The following is an 18,722-nucleotide window of genomic DNA, read 5'->3' on the forward strand; positions in this document are numbered from 1 at the left end:
AATAGATGTAGGTTGTGAGTAATGGAAACCACAGTCAAATTCCTTGTTTGTGCACTCAAACTTGGCCAATAAGGTTGATAGCTGATTCTTAAGAGTCTTCAGCCAGTAACTCATGCTGACGCCTGTATTTTACAACAGGTGATGAGCAACAGCATCCAGTTAAGAGGAAGGCCATCTAGAGGACACAAAGAACAACAATTGAACAAGAAAGAGCAGCACAATGCTCTTTGTTCTTAGGAATCTGTGAGAAAATCCAGTTTCTCCACATGAATTTCAGCTTGATACAATCGGAATCATTACATGCCCTGCATTTACCTTCATGACTCATTTCCTGAGTATCCTTATAGAGAAATTCATCTCTTTAAAAAACAGTATTCTATTTAATAGCTTTGCTACCAATTAATATTTTATTTAGACTTGGTTATGTAGACTTGTTATCTAGACTTAGTTAGATTTGGTTGTGTCATCTGCAGAAATACTCGGATGATTCTGCAGTCGTGGGGTGGATCAGAGATGGACAAGAAGCTGAGTACAGGAAAGTGATGGACCGCTTTGTGGCATGGTGTGGAAACAATCATCTCATTTTGAACGTGACTAAAACAAAGGAGATGATTGTAGATTTTAAGAGAAACAGGAATAAGTCAAAAACTATTTCCATCATGGGAGAAGAAGTGGAGGTGGTGGAGGAGTATAAATACCTCGGTGTTCACCTGGACAACAGACTAGAGTGGAGATGCAACTGTGAAGCCATCTACAAGAAGGGACAGAGCAGACTGTACTTCTTGAGGAAGCTTAGGTCCTTTGGTGTTTGCAGCAAGATGCTGCATATTTTCTATAAGTCTGTTGTGGAGAGTGTGATCTCTTCTACCATCATCTGCTGGGGAAGCAGCATCAGAGCCAGGGACTTAAAAAAGCTCAACAAGCTGATAAAAAAGGCTGGTTCTGTTCTGGGGACTCCTCTGGAACCTCTGGAGATCATTGTGGAAAGACGGATTCTTCATAAAATGAAGAACATTATGGAGAACCCTGAGCATCCTCTTCATTAGACTGTCCTACAACAACAGAGTGTCTTCAGTCAGAGGCTTCTTCAGATCTGCTGAAAGACGGAGCACTACAGGAGATCCTTCCTGCCCACAGCCATCAGCATCTACAACGGCTCTTTGAAAAAACCTTCGTAATGAGCTACAACAACATTTAATTTCCCTTTGGGATTGATAAAGTATTTTTGAATTGAATTGAATTGAATTATGTCCACTGACCTTTTGGGGGGATCTTTTTTAGGAGAGAGTATCTTGTTTTTTTATCTCTTGTTTGTTTGCAGGTCTGCTGTTACACCTCATTTCTCTGTACTGATTGTCTGACAATAATTTTGTGGTTAATCTTCTCCATTTTTGTGTCAGATGGAAGGTTTGGTTGGTGTTCTCTGCCAACTTCTTTGAGCTAAAGTTTCTCCTGTTTTGTTGCCAGCCAAGCAATTGAAGTATTGTACGTTTGTTTTGGTTAGATGAGATTTGCTGTTATGTATTAATCAGAAGGGGTACTTTTGTATGTTACTTTGGCCGTGGAGACCATGACGTTTATTGCGTGACAAATATTTGTTAAGTCCTGTGTGAACCCTGATTTGAGTAAATAAATCCTTTTTTTTTATGGTGAGCATAGTTTTGTTTAGAATATTTAAGTTCGTTAGTTAATTAATTTACTTTATTAATTTTGTGTTACACCCTGCTACTCCAAGACTTTCATTTAGGGCTTGTTACAGTCTGTCTGAAGGTCTTATTAAATTTGCCTTTTAACTTTAGTAGCTTTTTTCTTCATTTCCAAAAGCCCCTGATCATTTTCAGAAGAAATCTTGTTTTGTTTGTTTTTGTTATCGTTAAATCACTTAACTCTGACATATAAATCTTTCATGCAAAAAGTAAACCAGCTGTGACAGCTATCAATATAGCAATGAGCCAATTTTAAATAGGATCCTTGGGGAATTTGACACAAACATTATGTTACCAAACAAATTTTCTTGCAATTTATTTGATTGAATCGCCAAAAAATTACCAAAGACAAAAGTTTGAAGGAAATATAACAGTATTTAAGCTAATAAACTGAAACATTTTTCATGCAGTAATTATTATGTGTTGTGAAAGGAAGATGGCGAAAGAAAAATGCTGATTTCACTACCCAAGTTTGTGATTTCTTGTTCGTGTTAATTTGTTGTACTGGGATGACTGTATGATCAAACTGTTTATTTTCAGGCATTGCCGGTCACAATACTCATGATTTCTCTGGAAAGGTTGATGAAGAGTCGTCCCACTATATTGCCTGATGATGTCAATGATAACCCTAAACATATATTTTCTCCTAGGTGAAGAAGGCCTGAAAAGGTGGCCGGGACCAGCCTGACAAATGGGTCCATTGACACATTATTACATGAGATCTCTGGGGTTCAGGAACAATAGGAATCCAAAGATTGTGTTTGAGGATTGAACGTGTGATTGAGAAGAGTGTGACAGGAATGAATGAATGCCCAAGGTATGAATGATGAATGATGTGGGCCACATGAGTGAAAGGTTCATGAATCGAAAGGTATGTTTTAGTTTCTGTGAGCTCATTTTTTGTTTTGGGTTTTGATTCATAGTTGTGTTCAGACAACTAAAGAATGTTTTAGAGTGCACCAGGTTTTGTTTTTCATTTGTTTTTCTCTAATGTCGGTGTTCCCTAAATGTGTTCAGATGCTCATTGGAACAATTTTCTGGGTTTTAGTTTCAGAGGGTGAAAATTTAAATTTCTTATGAATTTTCTTGAGGTGAAAGTGGATCTAAATTCTCTTTGGGATGGGAACAGAACCAAATAGAACCTGTCATTCTGTCATAAGGGTTCTGGTTGAATAATTTGATAATAAATGATTTGGCCACCCAAACTTCCTTAAGAGGGGAGGCTGAAGCCGGCATGTGTTGTGTGTCTTAAGTGTTTGTCTAAATTTCTGTTTCAATGTTTGTCTCAAATGTTTGTCTGACTAACCTTTAGACTTCAGAGAAAACAAAAAGAAATAATAATAATCATAGGATGGAAAAATGGAAATGGATATATTAGGAAAAAATGACTGGTTATAGTGATCAAATGTTTAACAGGAATGAATAACTAAATAATGGTATGATTAAGGGTGTAGAGAATATGCAAATAACTTTTTCTAGTATTAGGGGTAGAAGTTACGGGGAAGGACCCCAAAGGTATAATTTAGGTAGATATAATAAAATTATCAACATGCTTGAAAAGTAGGTTTTCCAAAACACTGGACACCTTCATGGTAAATGATGCAAATACTTTGTTCTGGGGATGATTTCAAAAATATTTTATGGAAAGTAACGGTTTGTACATATCTTGGCTACTAGTTAACGGGCAATAAAGAAGCAACTAACTGGGTTACAATATAAATATGATTTTTGGTTAAAGGTGAGAAGATGACTCTATTACATTATCTACATATAAGATTTTCTTGAAACCAGGAACTGGAACATTTCCTGTTCCCAACAAGCCCTAAAGGAAACTGTTATTGATTTTAAGGGTTCTGACAACAGAGTGAAAGGATGTAGAGATGTGCTTGACACTTTCACCAGGTTGGCTGAGAGAGCTAATCACACAATCAAAAAACAATTTGCTAAAGTAATACACAAATTAAGTGGTTGGATGCGCTGCCCTTGGTGATGTTTTACATCAGATCATCCCCCACTGAGCTCATGGGTTTAACTCCACTTGAGCTGCTGACAGGAAGAACCATACCCTGACCTTTCACCTCCTCTCTCCAGTTGGGGTGTGAACCCAGTCTGGATTCACAGAGAGAACAACTGACACACTATGCTCAACGATTCTAATCTGCTGTGAAGTTTTTGTCTCATAACACACAGGAGGCTCTAACCAAAGAACCAACAGGAGAAACAAATGGAGCTCTGGATGAGGACAAAACTAAGGTAAGCAGATCATATTGAAGGAAGGGAGAGCCATCCTCCAAAGGAAACCTCAGAGAAATCAGAAAGCACCTGAGGAAGAGCACACGAATAGGTTCGATTGGATATCTTTTGACTTAACATTTCATTACCAGCTAACACATGAAAAATGTGCTTGTGAAAATAAATTTATTTATTCCAGAAACCATAATGTCAAAAGGTAAGATTAACTCATCTTTTTGCTTTCAACTAACAAAATACAATTATGTGGAACCTGGACATTTTGAGTGGGCTGGGTTACTTCAACAGAGGGAACGTGATAAAAATTAAACAATACAAATTCTATTTGCTGGGTTAAAGCTTGAAGGAGTATGTCCTAGTAAATTTGAAACAAGGACACAAAATCAAAAATCACAGAGGGAAGAAGGATTTCTAAAGTAAAACTGTGTGAATAATGAAAAAAAAAAAAGTGTTATTTCTGTGAATGTGGGAAATTGGAATCATTTGCATGAAGGGTTAAAGGAGTGTTCAACTATTTAATCAATTTGAATAACTTTGTGAATAGAAATTATAACTTCTTATGTGCTTCTGAGTTATTTATTTATAGATGATGTCGTTTGCAACTTAGATTGTAAATTAACTTGATACAAGGCCTTGAAAGTTTACTTGCTGCTGAACAGAACTGATTTATGGGGAATAATTGCTTTAATAATTATTAATATTTGCTATTGACTGGACAGAAAAGATGTACCCTGGTTTCCCTCTCCCTCCAGGATGTCCTGACACCGATTGGCCTACTTCGTCAGGGGGAACCTTTCAGAAAATGTGTTTTTGAATTTGATATGTCTGCTAGAATACAAACTGCTTCCTGTTAGAAACGATTCTAAGCTTTTAAATGACTTCAAGGCAAAACAGGAGAGACAGCTGAAGGCTGCGTAAACGGGATGTTAAAATTATTTCTTGTCAAATTAGAATAGCTTTGGATATTATCCTAGCAAAAGAAGACGGTTTTGTGGTGTTTTTGGAGAGGCTTGTTGTTATTTTATTTGCAACAATTACAGCACATGATGGATCTCTAACGAAGGCCCTAAAAGGATTGCAATCACTGTCCATTGAATTAAAATCGCATTCAGGAATCGATGAACAATTCACAAAAATTTTTGAGACGGGGTTTGGAAAATGGGGAAACCTAATGGTGGGTATATTCACTTCATTGCCTGTTGTCATGATTAATGACAGATTGATTAAATGAAATTAGTTACGCACATGTTATGAATGAAAGTATTAATAGGACCTCGCAGGTTATTTTTAGTTATGTGTTCACCTCTCCATAGGTTGATTTTTAGGACGTGTTAGGTAATAAGTGGAGGCTGCTTGAAAGTAAAACGTTTTCTAATTGTGCTAAACAGGTACATTGTTTTTGATAATGATGAAATATTTTTGACTAAGATCCATATGATTAAGCCACTATGTGGCCTGTTTTAATGATAGTAATAGTAGTTGATGATTACCTACGATTGGGCGTAATCTGCCCAGTATGAACAAATAATTTTATATTCCATTTTAAGACTCACCTTTTCAGGTAGCTGAACCTGCCAAAAGACGTTTGGGGATGGATGTCGCTCAGGCTGGCAGAGAAGACGCATGAAGATAATCAACACTTAGGGTCTACATTAACTGATTCACATGATGTTAGACAGAATTTTCTGCTGTGCTTCAGGCTGTTGTCCTTTCTCTCTTTTCTCTAATTCATGCACATACAGGTTTGATGGGGTTAGACTTGTCTCCACTAGGTGTATCAACTGTTGCTTAGACACAACCATGGGTCTACCGGAGAGATGGCGTTCCTCCTTGGGGGGTGGGGGGGAACCACGTGACAGCTGGAAGGAGATTCCCTGGTCATATATAGGTTTAACACACATACAGGGTTGAATGATTGTTTCGGGGGTGGGTATCCAGTTGCAGGTGGTCCACTACCCAGTGCCAAGGGGATTAACTGATCTAAATTAGTGAGGTGCCTTTAAATTACACCTCATCAGGGGGGATGTTAGAAATAACCTTTATTGTTATGTTCATAGCTGTTTTTCCCTTTTATACTATAGTGAAATAAAGTATAAGTTCTAATGTTTCCCTTTTATTAGAATAGGATAAGAATGCTCATCGACACACAGTACAAGGTTTGTCATAAATTACCTGAGGCTGGGGCACTGGGGTTGATAGTGGAGCAGCCGGTATAACTGGGTTGATTAGAAACCTACAGCACACTTAGATTAAGTATGGACACCCGCTACTACACAACCTAACAGATAGACACCACAATGGTGACACATAGTCTACTGATAATCACTGAGGGAGGGCACATCCATTGCATTGGAGTGCCAGATATAAAAACTGTATGTGACCTTCTATTGAGGCTCTTCGTCATGCTCTAACAGACTGCGACGGTCCGAGACGGGAGCCTCAGCGCTGATCTCTGTAATCATTCCTCTGCCTTAATTTAGAATAAAAGAGCTAAAAGTTATAAACTGTTTGAGAGTCGTTCCTTTAAGAGTCTTTAGATAGAATGGTGACTGTTTCTGGGGTCCAAGGACCGGTGGAGCTCCAAGGCGTCTGACCGCCAACAGGGTGCGGTAGCTTTGGACAGGAGGCTGATTAAGCCTACTTTAAAACCTTATAAGATAGTCTCGCTCCTTTAAAGCAAAGTATAAAGACTTTAGGGGGGGTTTAAACATTGTTCTATTTATCTCATATTTTCATATTTCTACATTTATCATAAAAATCACCCTCTTTATATACTAGTTCTGTTGTAATAGGTCTTGAATGGACCAGGCACGTTCTTATCCAAAGTCTGCAAGCAATGGGATGTGTGGGGTGTAATTGTAAGCATCATAATACCTTTATTATTTGCTAATTCCAGTGTGTGATGCAGACACCCTGGAATTTTCTTATCAAAGTGGAGAGAAGTTGACTCACAAGAAGAAAAAATCCGGACTTTGTCTTTATAAGTTTTATTCAAAGGCATTCAGCGTTTGAATGACTCTGTCACCAAGCAAGTCAGTTGAACAGAGCCCCGACCAACATTCACACACAGTATTTATACCAGAACATGACAGTGTTCTCTCAACTTCAAAGAGTCTGTGTTTTATGACCCAAACCTTTCTTGAGTTCAAAGGTGACAAGGTTATCTAGGAACAGACGTAACTGCCCTTCCTGACATCGTCCTAAAAGATGAGTCTGAACCATTAAACTTCTGATAATGGCTTTTACAGCTTCTTCCTCTAACACAGATGTTCACTGGAGTGAGGTAAACCAAAGGTCATACTCTGTGGAATGCCTACTGAAAGAATTTCCATCGCAAGGACATAACGACCAATTTCACCCTCTTCGCTACATTCTCACACTACTCTCCAATTTTGCATTCTGCATTATTTGCTGTTATTTCAGCTTTTAACTTTGTTCTCTCTCTTCTCTTCCTAGAAGCTACAACTGGCCTGACTCTGTGTCTACCTGTGACACCTTTCTGGAGAGGGGAATCGTCCGAGCTTCTGCTGGCAACAAATTCATGCTCACCCTCTACCGATGATCCACATAGCCCTGTCTTTTAGTATTTAACCCTTTCTCTCTCCTAGACATGGCGATTGACTGAGCTTAACTGTAACAAACTCTATGTGCTCTCTTTCAGACTCTAATCTTGAAAACTGGCTCAGAGTTTATCTGTTCTTTCTTTCTAGGTGAAACAACTAAAGGAGCTACATACATTAACATTACTTTTCCTTCCCATAGAAAGTACTCCTGGATCAGTGCTTCTGTGTTCTTTTGTGTCTCTGCTCTGTTCTCTCAAACCCGCAGTCGGTCGTGGCAGATGGCCGCTCACACTGAGCCTGGTTGTGCTGGAAGTTTCTTCCTGTTAAAAGGGAGTTTTTCCTCTCCGCTGTCACTACATTCATGCTCAGTATGAGGGATTGCTGCAAAGTCAACGCCAGTGACTGTCCACTGTCTCTACATGCTCATCCGGGAGGAGTGAATGCTGCAAGTCACTGACTGGATGCAATCTGCTGGGTTTCCTTAGACAGAAAAACTTTCTATCCAATTTGAATAAATAACTAACTCCGACTGCACTGTTCAATGGTTAGGATTAATTGTAATGTATGTACCTGACTGTTGTGAAGTGCCTTGAGACAACGTGTTGTGAATTGGCGCTATATAAATAAAACTGAATTGAATTGAAATGCTTTTAAAGAAATGTGGGCCTCATGGTTATGAACAAGTAGTTCAAAGGTCTCTGCAAAGGTGTCTTCTTTGATCCAACTGGATCTGGTGGCAGTACCAATTGATCCTGGAGGAGCTCCAGTTATAAAATGTGGTTTGCATCTAACCCATGGGAAGATAAACATGGGAGGCACTGCATTCCCAGTAGCCCTGACTGCACAGACCACAGCCACAAGCTCTCTTCTTTCAGCTGAAGTGACAACCCTTATCTGCTTCTTTCCACTTGCTGCAGCTAGCTATATTGGTCTCTGAACTGTTGTCATACCTGTTTTGTCAGGATTATAAATCATATTTCATTGGAATTTAAACCTACAAAACAAAGGAATGAGCAATGATAAGAATCGAAACCTTTTGTAAAATGTCCTTAACTACTGTATAACCTACAGTTTTTATCAACATTCATCAATGCTATTAACTTTAGCCTATTTAATCTGTCACCGGTCCATCACAGTGGTCAGATTGTTAAAGAACTTTCTAACTGTGGTTTTGTTAAAGGCTTGACCCAAAAAGGTTGCTTGAGCTGTACTACAAGAAAAACATTGCATGTCATAAAGGTATTTTGCCAACCTCGACCTAAAGGAATGAAATTATTCTTGTTAAGAAAATTTATAAAACTAAGAACCTTTTCTAACTCAATAACGTGATGTCTTGCTTACTGTACCAGATTGACCATAAATTTCCTGTTGTTAGGGACAGGCAAGTTGTTTTACTATGTAATTCTTTGAAATAAGGCCATGGACTTGGTCTGCCAGCATTTCGATGTGGTCAGCCAGCTCCTTCTACATCTCTTGTGTAAAGACCCAGTTTGCTTCTGCTGTTTCACTGTAGTCTGTTGCTAGCCATTTTTTGATCTCAATCTGTTTTTTAAACCTTTGCAGTGTTGATCTATCAATGTTTCTGTCTTTTGCCACAGTTCTAAAGGATTTTCCATTCTTAACAGTGCTTTCTCCATCTCTTTCAATTGTGTTAAGCCCTAGTTGGTCCTTCTCTTATACATTATTGGCATAATAGCTCTTATACGATGTGAAAAAAATATGACTAAGTTATTAGCTTTTGGCAAGGGTACGTTGAACCAGTGTTTAAATTTAACCCATGGACTTTGGCTCACTTTGCCCATATTGGACAAATTGGTCCAGTTTAACCTTATTAGCTAAACTGGACCAATTTGGTTTTAAACCATGGACAACAATACCATAAAATAAAGTCACTTCAACGTAACTTTCATTAAACATGAAATGCTAAAAATTTACTTTGGTAAGGGATAATTGGTTAATTGTGTAAATAATATTACCACTTCTCACTCCAGCCTTTTTCATTCTAATTGAAATCATGGCTGCAACCTGAAAGCAAGGTCACATGACCCCAGGCAAGCATGGTTTCTCAGATAAAGGAGGTGGGTTATCTTACCCCTGGCTCATCTTACCCCATTCTCCCCTACTTTCTTTTTACCATGTGTGCCTTGGAGTCTACAGATTGGTCCTACCTGTGGAAGTCAATCTTTTTGTGTAGTTCTTTTATTACTGAATTTATTTATCAATTTCATTTTGCAATTTCAAAAATGTGACATTTGATCTAATTTGTCATCAATCAAAATTTCATAGAGAAATACCATTTGCACAAGCATTTGCTCTGAAATGACGCTGTATTTCATTTACCACGAAATGTGTTTGCAATGGCGTAATGTAGTTAGAGAATAGGATGAATAATCAGTTTTGAAAAGGGCTGTCAATGTTTCCTTTGTTGATGAAAAGATATCTGTGATGGTTTCCTGGTCACAGGTCATAAAAACCAAAACCAATGAAACATATCACCTAAAGAATCAATGTGAACAAAGGAGGTTGAGGTGTTTTTTTTTTTTTAAGTGTTTCTAAGAATATTTACAAGGTTCCTGGTTCAGACCATAAATTATCTCAAAACGTTTCCTTTTGACAGGATGTGAGATCAAGAGTACTTCCTTATGAAAATCCCAGCAGTCATTTTCAGTTTTTTTAATTACTTGTTCTTTCAAATGTAGTCACTGATTGCCTTTAAATTTGGAGGTTATTTTATTACCATTAATTTTTTCTGTTTTTCTATTTTCTAGCACTTTTTTATGCAGATGACTGCCATGTTTATTTTCTGCAAAAGCAACTTGGTCAGTACTCTGTCCAGCATCTCCATGACTGCCTTTTTGACATCTGGAAATGGATGGCACTGAATTTTCACAATTGTAATGAGAACAGGGCTGTTGTAATGCTATGTGGAGCCAGTGGCACCTGCACTATTTAGCATATTGATCTTTTGTACCTGACCTGTACCTGTGTGAAAAAACAACTATTACAGATAAGTAAAAAAAAAATGGATATTGTCCTTTAACTTCTCATGTAAGAAAGAAAACAATCACAAAGTCAGATCCCCTGTTTTTAAAGGTTTAACAAAACAGAATACATATATAAATATATATATATACAGTACAGACCAAAAGTTTGGACACACCTCATTCAAAGAGTTTTCTTTATTTTCATGGATATTGTAGCTTCACACTGAAGGCATCAAAACTATGAAATAACACATATGGAATTATATACTCAACAAAAAAGTGTGAAACAACTGAAAATATGTCTGATATTCTAGGTTCTTCAAAGTAGCCACCTTTTGTTTTGATTACTGCTACGCACACTCTTGGCATTCTGTTGATGAGCTTCAAGAGGTAGTCACCTGAAATGGTTTTCACTTCACAGGTGTGCCCTGTCAGGTTTAATAAGTGGGATTTCAAGCCTTATAAATGGGTTGGGACCATCAGTTGTGTTGTGCAGGAGGTGGATACAGTACATAGCTGATAGTCCTACTGAATAGACTGTTAGAATTTGTATTATGGCAAGAAAAAAGCAGCTAAGTAAAGAAAAACGAGTGGAATCAGTCCGCACAATTGGGAAAACTTTGAAAGTGTCCCCAAGTGCAGTCGCAAAAACCATCAAGCGCTACAAAGAAACTGGCTCACATGAGGACCGCCCCAGCAAGGGAAGACCAAGAGTCACCTCTGCTGTGGATGATATGTTCATCCGCGTCACCATCCTCAGAAATCGCAGGTTAACAGCAGCTCAGATTAGAGAACAGGTCAATGCCACACAGAGTTCTAGCAGCAGACACATCTCTAGAACAACTGTTAAGAGGAGACTGTGTGAATCAGGCCTTTATGGTAAAATAGCTGCTAGGAAACCACTGCTGAGGACAGGCAACAAGCAGAAGAGACTTGTTTGGGCTAAAGAACACAAGGAATGGACATTAGACCAATGGAAATCAGTGCTTTGGTCTGATGAGTCCAAGTTTGAGATCTTTGGTTCCAACCACCGTGTCTTTGTGCGGCGCAGAAGAGGTCAACGGATGGACTCTACATGCCTGGTTCCCACCGTGAAGCATGGAGGAGGAGGTGTGATGGTGTGGGGGTGCTTTGCTGGTGACACTGTTGGGGATTTATTCAAAATTGAAGGCATACTGAACCAGCATGGCTACCACAGTCCAGTTTAATCAGGGTAACTTTGCTGGGTTCTGGTGTCTGTTTTCGCAGTTACTGGGTGACAGGTGAGGTACACAATGAACAGATTGCCTGTCCACCTCACAGACGCAAAGACCAGACAACCACGCAAACACACAACCGGACCTAAGGGCAATTTAAAGTGGGTTGTTGTGTAGAACAACTTATGTGACAAACTGTTGATATTTCATGTTACATTTCCCATTACTGAGAATTGAAAAGGCCACACAATTTTAAACACGTCTGCTTTCATTTTCAATGCTTCTTTCCTCACTGTCTCATGACTAAACATTTTGATACTTTTGGTGCATTATCATGATAGTATAATATAAGGGTGTGATGATGTGTGAAACTAGATCCAGTAATTATGTATTATGATCCACTTTGAACTGTTTTTTTTTTTTATTGTGTTTCTTTCAGAAACTGTATGACTATGTATTCTCAGAATGTTTTTCCTGCTACTGGAATACAGTGGAAACAATAAGAGGTAACATGAGACTGAATGCACATACCTTCAACAAAGAAAAGGTTTAAGAATGGTTTCTGAATTTCCTGCACACACCTCCATGATCTCACAGTGATAAAGCCTTGTGTTACAGGAATAGTATGGTATCCTTGAAATGTTAGGACATAGTTGATGCTGTGGTGGGAGTTTCCAGATTATGCTGTAGAGTATATAGACACTGACAGAAAACAACTTGGCAAAGTGTAGACTCACTGAGAGCAGGAGAAGATTGAGCAGACAGCAGGTATGCTAAGACAGTTTCTTCTGTGGTAATAGTTTAGACATTGCAGAATACAATTTTATTCAACAAAAGGAAGAAGATTGCACCATTTGACTATGTTGCATGCATTATTTGTAAATCAGCAGTATTATTCTGCTTTTGTAAAGGACTTGGACAATAGAAAGGTTTTAGGAGAGTTCTGTGCCTCTGCAATGCACAGATGTTTTTTAGTGCACACTGAAAAAGGGTGTAGGTAGGTGTTTTTATTATACCTACAAGTAAATTAACTTGATTCAAGCATGTAATGAGTTGCAAACTCTGCAAACTTAGCACAGGTGGGTGTGGTAGTACTCATTTATTTTAATCGTATGTTATAAATGTCTTATAACCAGCAGGGGAAGAATCAAGGTCAATTTAAAGACATGGCTTTAATAGCATTTACTAAACTAAAACTCTGTTCAACTTTTAACTCCACCTTCAGCCTATTACCAGTCTTGGAAGCAGAAAGCGAGAGGCATCAGCAGTGAAACACAAAGATGAATACATCTGCAGCTAAACTACAGGAGAGCTACCAGCAGGAGGGCTTCCTCTCACCACTGCCTGTGCTGGACGAGATAGAGCTCAAGGAGGCCAGGGAGGCCTTCGCTAAGCTGGAGGAGGAATTTGGTATGTAAGATGAAAAGGGAAGTTGAAATAGTTAGTCAGAAAAATCTCCATGGTATAAAGGATCCAAAGTGAGTTGGAATAATTGAAGTTAGTCAGAAATTGTGAAAGATGTATAGTTATGAAACAAATAAATTTTCATTTTGCTTCTTATTCTTTTTTTCATTTATTTTCCTGGTGTTCAATATTTTTCCCTTGTGTCATTTCACTTTATTAAACATAGATTAATTTATAGACTTATTTGTTTTAATTTGTGTGGATTTCCAGGGTTGTTATCAACAACTGGTGTGAATTTCACATTAATAGTCTAATTAGGGATATTTCTGCTGAGAAAACTGTTGACATATTCAATACATTATTTTAGCAGCTGCGTCTAATTTTATTTTCTTTAAAACAAAGTATTTGTGTGTATCCAACAGGCACAGAGTACACTAAGTACAGCCTCCACAATGTTCATCTTCAGTACTCCTGGGTGATGAACCTGACCAAACACCCCCGTATCCTGCAAGTGATCCAAGCCATCTTGGGGCCTGACGTCATTCTGCTGGACTCCCGATTTATCTGTAAATACCCGACAGTCAAACAAGCTGATGTCCAGGAGAACGAAGATCACCAAAGCAAACCTGTTACAGACAATGAGCTCCCATATGTGGCCTGGCACCAGGATATGAGGTCAATCTAACTTACCAAAGAGAAGTGAAGCATTTAAAATGGCTGTATTTATTGTTTCCATATGATTAAAACAAATGGTGTTCACAGGTACTGGGGTATTGCTGGTGGACCTGTTCTCTCTGTGTGGCTTGCTCTTGATGACTCACAAAAAGAAAATGGAGTCCTTCAAGTCATTCCAGGTACCTAAGCTGAATTTATTGTTTTGTGCATTTATGAATCATCACTGACAGTTCATGTTAACTGTATGCACCACATACTTGATGTCTGTCCCCTATAGGAAGCCATGGCTCTGGCATGTTGCCCCATCGCCAAGCAACCCGCCCAGGAAACCTGCTGTCAGTCAACCAGGAGATCCCAGAGGAGCTATTGCAGGTGGACAAAGCTGTGATTTGCCCTCTGAAAGCTGGACAGATGTCGGTGCGTACATTTGTTCTTGTGGTAAAACTTTGGGGTTATAAAATGGTCTGAAAACAAGTTTATCTCAACATGACTTTTTTTCCAGATTCATGATGGACTTCTTGTCCATGCAAGTGATGCAAACACTTCCCAGAGGAGGCGATGTGGCTTAGTGATACGTTATGTTCCCACTTGTGCCTACCCCACAGAGGTCAAACAATCATGTTCTCTTAGCTGATGGTTCTTTTAGAGTGTTTGTCTTTCTTTCTTACTAATAATTTTTTTTGCTCTGTTTTCATTGTAGGATCCTGATCGGCCCAGGAAATTTCACGCAACACAATTGGCCTGTGGGGTGGACCAGTTTCACCATTTCTCCAGTTAAAGCACATGAAGGACTTGTGGAGACTTCACAACAACTACTTTGACACTTCGCCAGATAAATTGAATGTCTATTTTACGTTTATCCTGAATTATATTTATATAAAATATATTTTTCGATGGTACATTTTGGAATGTAAAAACTATATTAATTTCTTTTAAATCAGCTTAAAACTTTGCTTAGGGTTACATAATAATAAAAAGCTGAAGTTAACTAATTTTAGATGTTTCCCTCGTGGTCGTACCTTGATGGTTCTGTCATAGATCTATGCAAAACTCTAATGTGATTGTCAATAAAAACACATTATCTGATTAAGTTATTCTTTTAAACTGTCAATGCCTGTTTAAATCTGGTAAATAAATTCAACAAAATGTTGCTGGAAAACATCTAATTTTCTTTTTTTAAGTCACATTTCTGTTCCTTTTTATGTGGCCAACAAGGAGTGTGGTTTTCTATAACTGAATATACAGAACTTTAACTTTGAAGACAAAAACAGTGGCTTGGCTCTAAAAGCGGAAAGGGAAATTAACTGTTCTTTTGCTGATCCCTAAGTAATAAATTTAATTTCTTGCTAAATATGTGTAAAAGTTTTCCTGCTATTAAAATAAATAAATATTTTATTGTAACAGTACAATCTCTGAAAAGTTCTGAAAATTCAATATTTAATAAAATATTAAGAATATTTTTTTCTAAACCTACTTGTGCAATATTTGTTATTTGTAAACCCCCCTTTTGCCACTTAGCATTTTTAATATTTTACAGTTTTTTACGATTGCTTAAGCACAATTTTGAAAAAAGGGCTCAGAATTTCAAAACACTACACACAATTAGGACAGCAAAGTACCCAATATGCAGAATACCTCAGATCCTGTGCAAGATGAAACACTGTTGTAAAAACTATATACACATTTTTAAAAACCTTATTACATTACCATATGAAACACATGCATACATACATTTCATAAGGCCAGTTACACATTGCTGTGTTTAACAGAAAACACCTTTAGCAAATCTGCCTCTCAGTGATTGGATTATTTTAAGCAGAATACACAGGGAAAGCGTAAATATACAACATGATAAATTCACCAAATACAACACAAGATCAATGCTTTAGACTATTGAAAATTTTATTTATTTCTCTACATATACCCAAAATCAGTCAACATAGACAATCACAACAAAACATGCCCCAAAACTGTAAGCCCAGAAAATAAACAAATAAAAATACTGTACTAACAGTACAGGTTAAAAGTACTGTAAAGTAAAAGAAGAAAACAAAAATAAATCTGAATAAAATAAATTGAATACTACACATACATGATATATACATAATATACTGTGTCTAACGTAAACAAGTGTGTTTAGTGTTTCACAAATCACTGTGTGTATTGTTCTGCAAAATGTGTGAGGCTGACTTTGTGTTTATAGTGATTAGAATCTGGTCCAACGTTTTGTTCCTTGAGTTTAATGTGTTGATTATTATGTGATTCTTTTGTTTTTACTGTTTATGCAATCATAAAAAAACTGTAACATTTCACAAGGTTTGAGTATACAAAGAAGGGGACTATTCTTTGCACTTTCTGTAGATCAAGGGTCTTTATCTTCAGTCCTCGAGAACCATTGTCCCACAAAACTGTAGATGCACCCTTGCTCCAGCACTCCTGTATTAACTGAATGGCTCATTATCAGCTGCAGAACTTGAGGAAATGCCGAAGACGCAATTCAGCATTTATAAATATAAATATGTTGGAGCAGGGCTGCATTTAAGTTGCAGGACAGTGCCTGTCCTGCCTCTGCTCCTCTCCTTTCCTGATCTGCAGTATTTAGGTCTGAAAACTGAGCTTGTAAGAAAAGAATACGTGTCTGGTGAATAAATTTTGGGTTAATATGACATTTTTATGACATATATGACATTTCTTGAATAGCTATTGTTGGTAAAAGTCTCAACCATGACCCACTTTCTATTTTTTTAGCAGATGCTTATATTGGGCATGAGCTTTTCCACAAAGCTATTCTTTGTTTCATGCCATACCCAGTAGAGACATGTAGGTCACAGCTAATGGTTGTTATGATGGAACAAGGAGGAACACAGAGGCCAACCTTTACGGCTTTTTACCTCCTTAACTGTCATCTGCATTGTTCATAGTGGTAACGTGAACTTGGGTCCTTGTCCAGCCTGGTTGTCAGATTTCCAGCTTTTTTTTTACTTTTTGATTGATGCTAGTCTTATGAGTGTAGATATGTGCAAGTCTAGGCAGATAATTTATACACCACTAAAACAAGAAACTATGGATTACTCGTTTAAAGATCCTAGGCACTAAAAAATTGAAGTACTATATAAACAAAGGTTTCTTTCACAAACATTTATAGTATAACTTATTGGGGTCCCAATAAGTCTGGCACCAATGCTTTTGTAATAAATAATTATTTCTTAACAGGGCATTCTTCCCACTAAATAGAGATTAAACACTGTAAAATGTGTTGGAATTATGATTATTGATTCATTAATATTTATCAATAATTATAATTGAAAATCATAATTTGACAAAATTTATTTCTTAACCAAAAAAAATCTTTACTTATGAATCGAAATCAGAGATGTCCTCTGGTGTTGTACTTATTGCTCAAAGCCCTTGATAATAACAATTATTAAATTCTCAGTAATAATTGATAACTATTACTAGATGTCACTGTTTAATCAACCGTTTCGGCAGTGGGAAACTTTGACCTTATTTTGACTGACAAATCACTTTTGCACCAAATAAACACAAATGCCTTCTCTTTATCTACGTGAATATTTATTAAATCAACAGTCCTGACATAATTCGCTCTCCAATTCAATAACCTTCACCTAATCAAACATGCAAAGTTCTACACAAAAAGGGGTCAAATATGTAACTAAACAAATAAAACAAAACAGCAGTGGGTGTGTATGGAATCAAACCAGCAGTTATGGCAAACAAATGATAATGTGACGCGGAGCGGAGTTTTGGGAAGCGACGCGCCAAAAAGTGTAGCTCAGCGGGACACAGGCGGTCATAAAACCCCCAAGCAAAGTTGTAAACTCAGCGCACACAAAGGATCATAAACATTTTTGGCGGCAAACCAGGTGTTACAACCCAGCAAAACAAACACAGCTTGAAAAGCACAGCGGCTTAATTCGCTTAGTTTTCTCGTTGGCCAAAGAAGGAGGAAGAATAAAATCCACGTTGGACTTCTTCTCCAGATGGATGCGCTTCAATTGCTGGTCCGGTTTCCAGCGTGAAAAGCAATGGTGGGCTGTCTCATACTCTGGTGTATAGTTGACTGTGGCCTCAGAGCTGCGACGCCCCCGTCCTATCAGCCGTGGTGACCGCTGTAATTTGTAGTAGCGGACTGTCCTGGGATACAAAATGGCCGAAAACGCCGGAAGGCCTGGTGGTGTCCAGCAACGTGCAAATGGTCCAATATTCAGCAAAAAAAAATTGTCCAACAAATGTAAACCTTCAAACACCTTCAAATGGAAAACTTTTTCATTAACTACGTCTTCTGTCAGCTTTAATATTGTCTTGAGTCGCCTGGGTTTGGTGTTTTTTTTTTTGTTTGTTTCTCTGCACTTCCCTATTTATGTTTTTTAGTTGCTGCAATTCTAATTCATTAATTGTATATTAGGGTTGTAGTTAATTCTTCTGTCTTGTTACATTTAGATATTTATGTTACTTCCCTGGATTTCTCTGTGTTCCTGCTTGTCTGTTAATTAGCCTTCCTCCTTCAGATGTTCTGCATTCTCCCTGCCACAGATGCTCCACATTACTTCTGGTTAGCTGTTCTGGTTCATTGGTCATTTCTCCACACTGCCTCTGTTAATAAGCTGTTTGGTTTTCATTGTTCGTCACTGATTCTCCTGTTAGCCTGCCTGCTCCATGCCAGTACCTCTGCCTTTGTTCCATGTTTCTGTGTAAGTTACCATTTGTTTATCATTAAAAGTTGTTCAACTCACCATGTGGCGCCCATGATCCTGTTTGCACTATTGTCCTGCAAACCCCAGTACATTGTGACCAGTGTTGGCAACGTTACTAGTTATAATTACTAGTTACTTATCCCAAAAAGTAACTCCTGTTAGTAACTCAGTCACTGCCCTATCAAAATAACAAGTAAATAGGCAAAGTAACTATTAAGTTACTTTTTAG

The 18,722-nt window shown here is 37.8% G+C and overlaps 1 protein-coding gene across 2 annotated transcripts; it reads left to right on the forward strand.

Annotated features, from left to right (window-relative positions):
• Positions 1-12,433: 12,433 nt before the first annotated feature.
• Positions 12,434-15,086, forward strand: zgc:174917 (uncharacterized protein LOC565650 homolog). Of its 2 annotated transcripts, XM_047354461.1 has the most exons (8): positions 12,437-12,467; positions 12,611-12,696; positions 12,925-13,109; positions 13,526-13,778; positions 13,866-13,957; positions 14,056-14,195; positions 14,281-14,385; positions 14,479-15,086. In XM_047354461.1, the coding sequence occupies exons 3-8, from the start codon at positions 12,980-12,982 to the stop codon at positions 14,554-14,556; spliced, it is 798 nt and encodes a 265-aa protein (XP_047210417.1). In that variant the 5' UTR covers positions 12,437-12,467; positions 12,611-12,696; positions 12,925-12,979; the 3' UTR covers positions 14,557-15,086. The 2 variants fall into 2 exon arrangements, with proteins under 2 accessions (XP_047210416.1, XP_047210417.1); XM_047354460.1 differs by lacking the exon at positions 12,611-12,696 and having other exon boundaries at positions 12,434-12,467.
• The last annotated feature ends 3,636 nt before the right edge of the window (positions 15,087-18,722 follow it).

Source organism: Girardinichthys multiradiatus, chromosome 23, assembly GCF_021462225.1.
Source record: "Girardinichthys multiradiatus isolate DD_20200921_A chromosome 23, DD_fGirMul_XY1, whole genome shotgun sequence".
Taxonomy (NCBI): Eukaryota; Metazoa; Chordata; class Actinopteri; order Cyprinodontiformes; family Goodeidae; genus Girardinichthys; species Girardinichthys multiradiatus.

Bases quoted from the DNA above. Each gene is read 5' to 3' on its own strand.
- zgc:174917 (XM_047354460.1), top strand. From the start codon at position 12,980: ATGAATACATCTGCAGCTAAACTACAGGAGAGCTACCAGCAGGAGGGC. The intron at 13,958-14,055 runs GTACCTAAGCTG...TGTCCCCTATAG, and splicing joins AGTCCTTCAAGTCATTCCAG to GAAGCCATGGCTCTGGCATG. The intron at 14,386-14,478 runs GTCAAACAATCA...TTTTCATTGTAG, and splicing joins CTTGTGCCTACCCCACAGAG to GATCCTGATCGGCCCAGGAA.